Source organism: Perna viridis, chromosome 3, assembly GCF_037379345.1.
Source record: "Perna viridis isolate PV_CMFRI_1.1 ecotype Kerala chromosome 3, ASM3737934v1, whole genome shotgun sequence".
NCBI classification, from domain to species: Eukaryota; Metazoa; Mollusca; class Bivalvia; order Mytilida; family Mytilidae; genus Perna; species Perna viridis.
In genome coordinates this window covers 52,920,432-52,933,620 of record NC_142447.1, presented here as the reverse complement: position 1 = coordinate 52,933,620, position 13,189 = coordinate 52,920,432, and the positions used below count along the sequence as shown (strand labels likewise).

General features: G+C 34.0%; 1 protein-coding gene across 1 annotated transcript; it reads left to right on the top strand.

The window, feature by feature from the left end:
* Positions 1-6,449: 6,449 nt before the first annotated feature.
* LOC148622877 (uncharacterized) lies at positions 6,450-9,288 on the top strand. The gene is made up of 2 exons (XM_088573158.1): positions 6,450-7,627; positions 8,201-9,288. Exons 1-2 carry the CDS (start codon positions 6,567-6,569, stop codon positions 8,580-8,582), a joined length of 1,443 nt encoding a protein of 480 aa, XP_088429284.1. The 5' UTR covers positions 6,450-6,566; the 3' UTR covers positions 8,583-9,288.
* Positions 9,289-13,189: the final 3,901 nt, after the last annotated feature.

Below are 13,189 nucleotides of genomic sequence, written 5' to 3'. Positions count from 1 at the left end.
TAGATGATATGTAGAACAGTTGTTTTCGTGTTTTACCAAAAACATGTAGGTTTATTTGCATCAATCAGTCTAAAATATCCTTTTTGTATACCATGGAAGATTTTTTTTGTGTGTCTGCACCTTTTAGATCTGGTGATCAAAGTTCATGAAATCCGATTCTAGCTCAAAATGGCGGAGTCAAACGACCAGAAGTTATGATGCCGTATTGGCCCTGGTTTGATCCATATTGGTCCTCTTTTTTTTCATATTGGCCCCGTATAGATGCCCGGTTTGAATTCATATCAATTGGTCAGTTTTTGACATATTTTAACGTATTTTGGGTAATTGGTTAATAAAGTACTTTATTGACTAATGTTTGAATATTAGCCCAAATATGATCAAAACTGCCAATACCATACAAAATACAAAAATGAGCCAATACGGGAATAAGCCGTCTAATACGGGATTTAGCCGTCCAATACGACTTTTAACCGTCCAATACGTCATATTGAACTGGTTAAAATCCATATTGGCCTAGCATATTAGACTAGTTAGTTAATAAAGGTATAATTGGGTAAAATTTTCCATATTGGCTTAGTTATTGGTCCTCGGCTAGAAATATTAGACTTCGGGCACGCCTCAGTCCATTATGGCTAGCCTCGGACCAATAACTAAGCCAATATGGAAAACCTTACGTAACAATACTATATCATACTAAAAATCACTTGCAAATAAATGAAAAAGCATTGTGTTTGAAAATGTAAAAATACAATGTTAAATCTAAAAACTTTTAGTTTGCTTGATAAAGCGTTGCACCTTAAGGGAGTTAGCAGTGTTTTGATTAGGAGTAAGTGTCAAAAAGAATGTTCAATATTTATTTCGCCGTCATAGAAATATGTATAATACAAATTTAGTCGAGCTTGATAATAAAAAATAATGAATTGCATCTTCTACCACCCAACCGCTTTTACATGATGTAGCACAGATTAAATCAGACAGTACAGATGGAGCTTGCTCGTGTAATATTATAAATGTTTCTAACGCTATTATGCTAATGCGTCTTATATTTGTACGTGGTCACAGATAACCCCCATAACACCCCACACTCATCAACGAAAATATGATTTTCAGGTAACTTCATACCTTAATTCCATCCACTAATCAATTTGTCGCAAAATATTAATCTGAAGCATTTTTAAATTTTTTGGAAACTTTTTAGAACTCGTTGAGGCCATAATCCAATTTCTTGGTTTTGTTTATTAAAGACGAAGTAAATTGACATATATAGGTATCATTAGATAGCCAAACATCTCAGCTTTTCAATAGTGTCAAAAATGTAGCGATAATTATTAGGGTTTTGGAGTAAAGTGAAAAACATATACCTCTACCCCACAGAAAAGTCGCATAAATTGACATATTTGTATAAATTCAAAACTCCCAGAATATTTTCTGTTTAGTAATATCGCAATTAAAACTTCTTGTGTTCTTTCTGATGACTTGTGGCGATTTCATTGTCTGGCACTCAGAATTTTCCCCAAAAGAGTCGCATAAATTCTACTCTACAAGTTATTGCTCAACCAAAACGTCTCATATGATAAAATTCGATAAATAATTCAATTTTTTTTACATAATTAAACCACGAAAAACTAATTTTCGCGAAAGAATTTTCCAAAATATTAATATAAAATATTACCCCTACCCCTAGAAAACTGGTCTCAGTATCAAAACAAATTCACTGTATAACGACACTGTAAAACTTATATTTTAGGCATTCATAATTAAGATAATGATGTATTCAACATATCAGATCAATATTCAGGACATAAGGTTTTTCTTTTAGGTTTACAATTATTATAAAGAGGAATTTACAGAATTTTATATTTTCCTATTTATCACCCGTAATGGTCATTTTTTTCTTAACTTCTTAGTTCAAACAAGCTTTTCACGACACAGTAGATTTACATAGTACTGCAGCTTTCAAATTAGCCCATTAAGTGATAAAAATTTGAGGTTTTTTTTTTTAAGTCTAATTAGGTGAAAAAAACTTCAACATGAACCACAATGTTATTTTTTAGCACATAAAGATGCAAAAAAAATATGTCGAGTACTATTACTTTATTTATCGATGTATTTAATATATCTGCTCATTTCAGGTGCTTTTTTTCTCAGTATCAACGTGACAGTAATTACCTTTTTTAAAAAGTGGATTTTCGGAATTTCATTTTCTTCCATTTCACCTGTAAATGGCATTTTATTTTTTAAATACCGTTCTTCAAACAAGCTTTCATACATTCAAATATATTCATATAGCATCTTAGCTCTCTAATGAACCAAAGTAAATTGCAAAATTTAACTTATTCAAGGTCATTTAGGCGAAAGAATGGTACCCCTTATCCGACTAAAATATACCCCAAAATGATTAAAAATGATCGTTCAAAAGCATGCACAAACTGTACATATATCTAATTCAAATGAACCCCTTGTGCATTTATGAAGATATATCTATAAATTTTCCTTCAGAACAGGCGCCGAAATCTCCGCTTTCTGAAAAATATGACTACAATACAATAAGAAGAGGCTCCCAGGAGCCTGAATCGCTCACCTGGTTAAGTTTTGCCTTTCAAGGACAATAGATTTAACTAGATGTAGCGCAACAATTTTTACTCAACAATATGTGAAATTCAACTCTCATCCCTTCTTTACAAATATTACATATTCTTTGATTCAAAACCACATCAGTTTCTACGGGTAGTTTCAAAGACACCTGAAAATTGTCCATCAACTAATAGAGATTACCATTATTGTGATAGTCTATAGGTGTGTCCATCATTCATCGTAGTTGCTTCTTTGAAAAATTATAGGCTGTCAAAATAATGGTAGCAAACAAAATCCTGTTAAACTGTGATGTTTAAAACAAAACAAAACAAAATACAATTTAATGGTAAATTGAGTGATAATCCTCTCTTTTTTGATATTTTGTCGTCTTTGTGTTATTTAAGCAGAGAAATTAAGCAACTATGCTAGACAATATGATTAATACATAAAGACCTTAATTATATTATAATAATATTATGCCAAAAAGACATTGTGTACAGGTCATACGTACTATAAATGATCATTATTTTTCATAATGGAGGAGATTTTAGTGGGTTAGGGGTTCCATCCTTTAAATAAGCTTAAATATACATTACTTTAGCTCTCTAGAAAGCTAAGATAGATATATTTGAATATATATAAAAAAAAACTTGTTTGAAGTACGGTATTCGAAAAAAATACCTTTTAGAAAATATGAAATTCTTAAAATAATTTATAAAAAGACCATTATTGTCAGCTTATTAAAACTAATTATAACAATAGTACACAACGTGATTTTTAGCATCGTTTAAATGCTAAAAATTGACATTTTGGTTCATGTTGGGTTATATTACATAAATTTAATGCTAACCGATCATTTCATCTTTCAATGTAAACTTCAAGTTCTCATACATGCAAAAAAACCACACATAGACACATGCATGATATACTTTCTAAAGAGGTACGTTGTAGCAAACTTTGGGTCGTTTATGATATTGACCAGGGAACCAGATTAAACAATTGATATTCAATATTCATAGACATCGGGGCCAGTATGAAGTTTGTTTTGTTGTTTGTTGGGGTTTAACGTCCGAGCAGCAATATTTCAGCTATATTCAGACGATGAACATGAAATTGATGATAAAATGAAAATGAAATGATAAAATGAAAATGAAATGATGAAATGAAAAAGAGATGGGACACAAGGACAATGGGGTCGACAAATTTTGATTGCAACTGGAAATAGGGAGAGGTGGGTAGGGTCGGGCAATTTAGCCTCCTGTGGAGGAGCCCTATGGTTCCTACTCCGGGAGAATACCACAGTAGGGTTCTTTAACGTGCGAGGAACGTGGCATCTTTCCCAACACGGTGCACCACTATGGTTTGCGGTCAGGTTTTCCGTATTATAACCCGACAACCCCAGCATGTAACACGCCAGGGGTACCCCATTCCACCACCTGGGGCACACATCCCGGTTGCTCTGTGGGCAGAGCGCCCTAGCCCCCAGCTAGGGTTCTGAGCACTATTTAGTCACCTTTTACGACAAGCTTAGCGCTGCTGCAGGCATATTCTTTTAACACCCGGACCTGCACGGGGCGCCAGTATGCAAATCATATGCGAATATACAGGACTGAAATTACGAGTGCAAGAAGTAGCTAACAATATAAGCGACTTAAAAATGGAATACTGAGAGGCCTATAATTGGTTTTTTTTTCAGGAAAGGATCGCTTTTTTTTTTTTTTTTTGTAGATTGGTGTTATCTGTGCCTCCTTTAGCCTGTCTTAAAAAGAACAAGTTGTAATTTTAAAAAAATATCATATCTGTTTAGAATTGATAAATTAAGGCATTTAATTTTACAGACATTTTATCAACACCTGTAGCCTTTTTGTCATCAAATTTATTAATACTTTCGACTATTTTTCTTCACCATTGGGTAAAAGTGTAAAACAATTTTTCTCAAACAATTTATCTTCAATTTTCTCTAAACTAGGATGATAGTTTTTGTCAAACTTATCTTTTCCATTGTATTCCCAGTATTAATTGTCAGTCCATATAAAATTCAGACACTGGCTATGGTACATGTGATTCATCCAACAGAATAAACGCTGTTTTTTCGGTCTTCAGATGCTATATATATTTTTTTTTTTTTTGCTACTATAGTTTTTTCTGTATTCAAATCTGTACTTCTGAGAAAACCATACATTCATCTTACACTAAAATCAACTAAGTCAAAGCAAATCAAGAGCGACGACTCTTGTAAAGTGCTGATTTCATGTAAAATCTGTAAAAAATTGTATCTCAGAAGCGCAACACCCAAAAGAAAATTCGAAACTGGTTGCGTGGTCTGTAGCTGATTCAGAATAAGAAAAGAAGTAAATTTGGTGGGGTTTTTTTACATGCATGAATCATATTCTGCCTGTTTTTGTTTCATAAAGACTGATACTTAAGTATGACTCATGCGTTGGTGTTATTTAAAACGTGCATAAATATCAAGGTGATTTGACAATTTAAGTATAAGTTTTTGTAAGAATCATGCAAAATGGGAAAAATCAGAAACATGTATGTCAAAGACCCACTGATCTGAAAATATAATTTCACTCAAGAATGCTTTCTCCATTTGAGAAGTCCATTATTTGATCTCTGCATCACTGGATTTGCTCAGAAATTTTTCAATAGAATGTTAGAAAAATGAGGTTTTTGACAGAGTTGTCTGCCCTTGAAATTTTAATTTTCAGTGCATTTGAATGAAATTATTGCTCAAGTGGTACAGAAAGTCTTTTTTTCTTGATTCTCATGGTGCAGAGAGTCAAATTTAATTTTCAAAATGGTGTCGTTTTTTCATAGCATGTTTCATCCACTGCCTGATTCTTACAGACTGGAACTTAAAAATAAAATAATGTATGTTCTATCAAAATCTCTGTGGAGATGCATTACAAATGAAAAATAAACACTTTTTATTAAATTTGCACTTTATCGATATGCTCAAAATGTTTACATAGTTCTTAGTTAAAGTATAGGTACGTTTACTCTTACACGGTATAACAGATATTTTAATCGTGCATTTGAACGCAGAGTTCAACTGTTTGACTGTTCCTGACAAACATATTGGAAATCATAGTTGTTAAAAACGCGATATTAAATGGTAATTGAATTTCCACCATTTTACCAGCAATACGGTTTTCCGAAGAAGAGCAAAGCAACAATCTCTACTTCAGTGGACACTTCCAATACAGAACATGTCCCTCCCTTATTTCCAAATGCGATGGGGCGAAAACCTAAAAACGAAACATAAGACCCTCTGCCATATCCCTAGGAAAAATGTGTTGAAATTTAAAAAAAAAGATCGAATATGTTTTACTCAATTTATCGTGAATAAAGTAATTTCATGGACACCAACGACGACAACGATATTAAAGATACAATGTAAAAATGAACAACAACACGAAAATAAAATAAAAAAAAAAGAAATGATTAAAATGAAGAGAAAAAGAGGTACTTTGATGCGATCTTTTATCTTGATCATCTTTTTGTGTTATTTTCCTTTACTATCCATTTTTTGGCTCAACAGTTTTTTTTATTTATTTTTTTTGGGTCAGCTCTTTCGTCATACGTTGGATTGACGTTAATAAGCTTGTTTCTAATAAACTTTGGGTCGCAATACCACCATATTGCTGTTTTGGTTCGTTTACTGTGAAATACCTAAATGATACTCGATTACTCAGAATCGATCACATAGGGAAAGTGGCTGAATTTCTCGCTTTACTCCAAACTCCGCTTAATACTAAACATCCCACAATCACTTGTATATCAATGTAGGACATAGCAAACTTGTTTATATAGAGTGAGCATTGTTTATCAGTAAGATTATATAATGTTCTACCAAGAATTGATTTATGTGCACAAATCAAACAAACCAAAGATAATTCAAGACTAAAGTAGAGGGCGAGTTATAATTCAAATCGTATGCACAAAAGAATTCAGTGGATGTTTATCGCAATTCTCGACGATTCAGTATGATGGAAAGAAGTATGGAATATGCTGGTGCTTTTCACGGCCTTCCTCAAAGTGGACTCGCTAGTTACCAAATTACAGAAAGAGTTGCAACTAGTGAAACTTCCTTCACACACAACGATCCGCCAGTAACTCAGCAGCCTCAGTTGGCATATAATAACCATGGATACATTGAAGATAGGCCAGGGTATTATGCTCAATCTCCGCTACCAATAACAGAACAGCCTTATCAAACCCAAGGATACAATGGAAACCATGATCTCAGATATCGTAATCCTCATGAAAGGTTTGACCTACAAGATGGTGGCTATGACAAGGACACATCTGACGACAAACCTAGAAAGATTCCTAGATCCGCTACGCGGGTTATTCTAACCAGGATCGTGGCAGCAATTTTCATTCTCTTTGACTGTGGGTCGGACTGGTATCAGTATTTCCAAATGCATAATAATCAATCGGACGCTCCTGATCATTATAACATGTCTGGTTACAAAAACATAACGAATTCGAAAATTGTTAGGATTTCTAACTGTACAGATACAGAAGATATAACTAGCAAATACATGTATTTCAGCATCGCTGGGTCGGTTATTGCGCTAATTCAAGTCATCAACATTATTTATCAAATTCGATGCGAGGTTCTTCATAGGAAAAACAAGTCAAAGGAACCTAACACAAGAATGGGGGCGAAGTTCTTGGATGGTAAAACCGAATCTTTCTATAATGTTTTATTGATTGAATTTCCACAAGCAGTTCTTCTTCTCCTTTACCAGAACGCTTGCTTTTCCATTTGCGACATTGATTTTTCACAGAATAAAAAAAGTCTCAAGAAAAGGTTATTTGCTGCTGGCAGTGGTTCCGTTGCTGTCGTTAGTAACTGTTGGCGTTATTTTACGAGTTTACGATGTTGTGACGACGACCAGAAACCTTCTAAGAAATCTGGCGGAGGGTCGTGCTGCGGTGCATGTTGTAAATGCTGTTGCAAGTATTGTTGTTGCTGCTGCTATGCCTGTTTTAAGAGCGTCAAGAGTTGTATTGACTGTTGTTTCTGTTGTTGCATGAAGTAGGTAACATATGGTATATATTAAACACCTACTGTTACGTGATCTATGTTCTTTTATATATTTTTTTACTTTTCTCTCGTTTGGTGTTCTCTATTCTCATCAAATGTCATTTGCCCCGACAATGTGGGTCTTCCTTTTTTGTTTTAACACGCATTTTGTTTTAAATTTTAGTTATATATACATGTAGTTAATTTTTTACCTTTTAAATGCGGTTGTTTTTCATTTATTTATCATCCATGCATTGAAATTATATAAAGTCGTATATATCGCACATACAATATATGAAAATGGAGGTAATGACACCAATGAGTCCCGATCTTTCGTTCCCTGACATTCATAAATATGTTTTGATTCATTGCCATAGTTTCTAAAGCATTCAATACCATTGAAATAATACTGGAATAAATTGAAAGTCAATACTACATTAATTTGTCTATTTTCGCGATTAAAAACACTGTAAGGTTTTGGCTAGACATGTAGCTATCATGCTCATGTTGTTCAAGTATTAACTCCTTTTGAAGTATAGACACTTCGTATCACCCTTTTATAAATAGAGTAAATGTCTCTTTCAGATGTGAAAGAACGTTCCCGTTCTGTTGCTGCGGAAAGAAGTGTGTTTGTGACAAGTGTAGTCCGTCCCTCGAACCTTATTCTTGGAACTGCGGTGTATGTTGCTTCAATATGATATGTTGCCCACTGAAGGATCAAACTAATGGAGTCGGGTTTTGTTGTTGTCGTATAGAGAATACTTGTTGTAGAGCAGGGTCTGTAAGTGATTCGTACGATGCATTTGTTCTTCATAAGTATCTTGGCGGAGTGGTTAATATTGCTAATACAGCACTACAGTTCTTCAGTATCTGCCAACTGTTCTGTTTATTTTCAGATAATTTAATTGGGACCATTTTAACATGGATGGTCAAAACTGCGTTTGATAACATTCTAGCAACTAACTAAGCTGCAAACCCGTTACATTTTAAATTTGAATGGCATGTTTTGTTATAAGAAATAAATAAATCAATTGCAAAATGGCAAAAACATTCGAATACTAATATTAAAATTGATACAAACCAGACTGTCAATAAAGAAAGTTTACCTAAGTGACTTATTCTAGTTCCATTTTTTTCTCAATATTTGTTGTCTTCGAATTCGGATGATACGTTCGTTCTTTTTTTCATTGAGGAGTTGTTTTTTACAGATTTTACAAATATCTAAGTAGTGAAGACATTACTTCGTTATGCTTTAAGCCTGACTGCTTTACGCTTTCCAGAAATACGATCTTAGGAACTTATATATTCTCATTTTCATGTGGGGCAAAACTCCCCCTGGTGAAACACTATGGATATTACAACAACATGTTACGGTGTTTGCCAACAAGCGAAGTCCAGTAATCGAGAGCTTATGTGTTCCTTAAGGAGAACTATAGATTCGTTTTTGTAATGATTAAGAAAATGTTGACACTAGATAAGTGACTATGTTTATTTATTCAGTTTTTCTAAGCACAGACGAGAAAATTATAGTTGTTCATTTGATGCACTTAGATTTAAGGAACGCAACCAAAAGATCGCTACAACGTACCTATTATAAAACATAATACACATGTCTATGCGCGCTTTTTTTGCTTGTATTAGAATGGGAAGTTTACATTAAAGGATAAAACGATCATTGAATTGATGTAATATTACCCAGTTTCCGATTCAAACACAGGCGTTCAATATAAAGTATTTTATCAGTGCACCGATTGACAGTTAACGCAGATCTTGAACATTGTGTTATAGACACATGTTGTGTGTTGATCTTGAACACTGAACTATAAAACTAAAAATATTTACAAACACTGTGATAAGAAACTACAAAACAGGAGAACTTCATGCTTTTTGTTAAGTAAGTGTTGGTGTAAAAGTTCTTTTATCCAAAATCCCTCCCGCTTCATTCTCTGTAGATCGCTCCAGACCGTGTTTTGTTCCACGATGAAGATTTTCATTTTGTTGAAATCATCGAGGCAGTGGTATGATAATCTGAAGTGTTGACTCACTGGGAGTAAAGGCTTTTTTGTTAGGTCGCTTCTTTGTCCGTTCAAGCGCTTGTGAAATGGCTGTTTAGATTCACCAACTTATTGAAGGCCACAGATGGGACAGTAGAGCAAATATATTACATTAGCACTCTTGCAGTGCACGTTACAAAATATTTTGTAGCGTTTCCCCGTGATTGTGCTGATGAATGATGACGAGTGGTGCATTTGGTTGCAACATTTGTACCTATTGTCACCACAGGAGCGACTCTCGCCTGGAGTCAAGTTGGGCTTAGATATTTCAGTCCTCACAAGCAGACTACGTAGACTGTCTGGCTGTCTGAAAGCAATAATGAAGCGGGAGGGATTTTGGATAAAAGAACTCCGTGTTTTACACCCATACAGAATTTAAAAAAAAACATTAATTTCTTCCTATTTTGTAGTTTCTTATTACAGTGTTTGTAAATAATTTTAGTTTTATAGTTCAGTGTTCACAGAACATTTACTTTCATACACACTCGGTTTATTTAAGGCACTGAAGAAGGTCATTTGTTGACTGAAAATTTTGCTCATATCATATTTTATTACAGTGTATTAACATCTTTATCGGTATCGTTGTACAATCCTTCGGACTTATATAATTTTGTTTGTTTGTGCTGCATCGTCATGACTCGACGATACCCATTCGCATTTGTACCATTTCGGATGTTTAAAGTATGCCAAAATCGGTGACAGTGAATATTTGACGATTAGCGACTTTGAAATGAAATTGGAAAATGTTCCCAATCGATAACTACTTTGTATTTCTAGTGCTTATTGTTTTACATGTTATTTATGTTTCGTTCATAGAATATCTAGTGCTTTGTACATACACCGAGTGATCAGATGATCTTTTTTTTACCATTCTTAACTTCATTCTTGATTCTCCTGTATGTATTCCTGAAATATATATAATCAAAGTACTCATGTACTGAATTAATTTACATCGATCGGTTGAGTTTTTATGCCTCAATTATTCGTCATATTGAAAAATATGGAATAAAAGGAAAGTACGGGAATCGAATTCAAACATATCTTAACACTAGCTTATTGTTATAAATGGTTATATTAAACTCTTTGTTTTATATTTGTTTTCAACATTCTGATTACGAAGGACATTAAAAAAAAACACACACACACCAAAATTCATAATGCATTGTAGCAGTGCGCCAGTTCGCGTGATACTCAGGTTCGATATCGGTTTTCATGGAATATCTAGATGAATGAACACGAAACTTTCCGACATAGTGCATAATTGAACTTCATACTACTGGTTAGCCATTCCCAGTTTTTAAATTTTCAGATGAAATTCAATTTATCGACCTCCAGGTAGAAACTGTCTGATAAATCAATCAAACTTAAGCCATAAATCATTGAAATAAATCACATGTTCCTCTCAACTATCTGCATTTCTCAGTTGATAAGCTTCATATCTCAAGTTATTTCATTGACACCTATGTGTCATGTGAAAGGGCGCATTTGATAGTGGGAGCAAGCCCCTGTGATATAATTTCACCAATCATGCCAGCTGCAGAAAACATTAGCCATGCACTTTTAGGGTCTGGAGCACCTACTGTTCTATTACAATTACATACTCATGGACAAAATCGCCAAGTATAATGATTATTGCGTAAAGCAATAACACCAAACCAAAAAATGACACAATTCTTCCCCAGAAATGCATTATCAAAATGCCTATGCCATCGTCTATGCAGTTTTATTTTTATTTGCCATCTCCGGGTTTCGGATGTCACGAGGTGTTAATCGTTATAAAAATACACGATACAGTGGATGATACGCCAGGATGGTTTCGGGGGTAATGCTACCTTTTTGTGAGAAAAATGGTCAAAAGATGAGCGGTAAATAGAAGCCTGAAACATCTCTCTTTACACAAGTTTCTTGATCGGAACCACTGCCCTTTTTATCCGTCAGGGTCTGCTTGAGATATCTGAAGATAGTACTAGTTCTTCCAATTAAAACTCAGCATTCCTCTTTATATTCCAATTCTATGATTAAAACTATTTATAATCTTGTAGGGTTTTCATTTCTAGCTATACATCAAATAGTTTATTATGCGTTTAGAAATATATAGGCAACTTTAATACATCGACACTGAATGACTTGTTTATTCGGTAAATGCATAGAAATAAACAGGTACTGATAAGAGGTCGTCTATTTTTAGTTACAAACCGAATTAATCAGCATATCTAATCCGAAAAGAAAGTTGTTAATTGGGTTTGTCAATTGTTTTCAATAACATCTAATTAAAATTTATATATTAGAAATACCTGGCTACGAAGTGGACCTTACCATCTGCATGTTAACTTTAATTGGGTATACCTATAGGACTAACTTTCCTGCGGTAGTGTAAGATTAGTACAGATGCTATCAGGCTTTACAAATCTAAAGGCACTGGCGACTGCTATATCAATTCTGATCTTCGATCTAAATTAATAAAAAAATCATCCCTCTTCAATAAAATGGGCCAAAAGGCTTACTAAGTTGCACTAATGGTTTTATGACGAAGAATTCTATCTTAAAATAAAAAAAAAAATCAACGAGAGAAAAAAGTAATATTTAGCTTTATATATCTACTTCTAACCAACTTTTTATTAATATTTTTTGTGTCACATTACAATGATGGTACCGTAGAAGTGTCGGGCGTCCGTCCGTTAGTCCGAAAAATTATAAGCGCTCTCACACATATATTCCGAATTTCTAAAATATTTATATCAAATTTAGGTTACTACCACCAGTAGCTCAGATAAGTCCGAAAAAGAATCTATGCTCATTGATAATGTTTGTAGGAGTTAGTACCTTCAAACTTGTTAATATCATTGTTAGTGGTCTCACGCCTTCACATCCACTATAGCTATGAATTATAGAGAACGCGGAGGGGGATATTTGGAACGCGGCATGTTTTTTTTATCCTAATATTCTCTTTAGACCTGCTGAAACATATTATTCCTCACCAAACAAGATCGGTGAGCTATCAAAAAGCATGCACTGGTTCCCTATACCATATATACAGAGAACCCGGTATCTTATTTTGTTCATTACCAGAACCAGTCAATAAGTAAACGTAATGACTTGATGTAATATTCCACCTATCATAAATGCGGTTATTGTCCATCAACTATATTGTCACGTCAATCAGTGATGGGATGGTCCTATACTGTCCTGACAACGAATTCAATGTGGATTTCATTGACATAGGCGTCTGATAAAAGTGTAAAGACGTAGCGTACGTTGTTGGTATCATTTTTGGTAACGTCGAAATCGGCAAAATTTGACGTCTTTTTTGTATTCCGACGTACATCGTTCTCCTGTCTTTAATTGTCACATGTAAAAAGAAGTGTGCTTATTTAATTTTTTACATAAAATAACACACACGACATGTTTATATCCGATTCGATATTAATTTTTCGTACGTTTTGGTCAATTGAAATGATCAGATTACATCCTGATATGGTAAATGGTTTGGCATCAAACATCTAAAAATGATTTGAAGGAA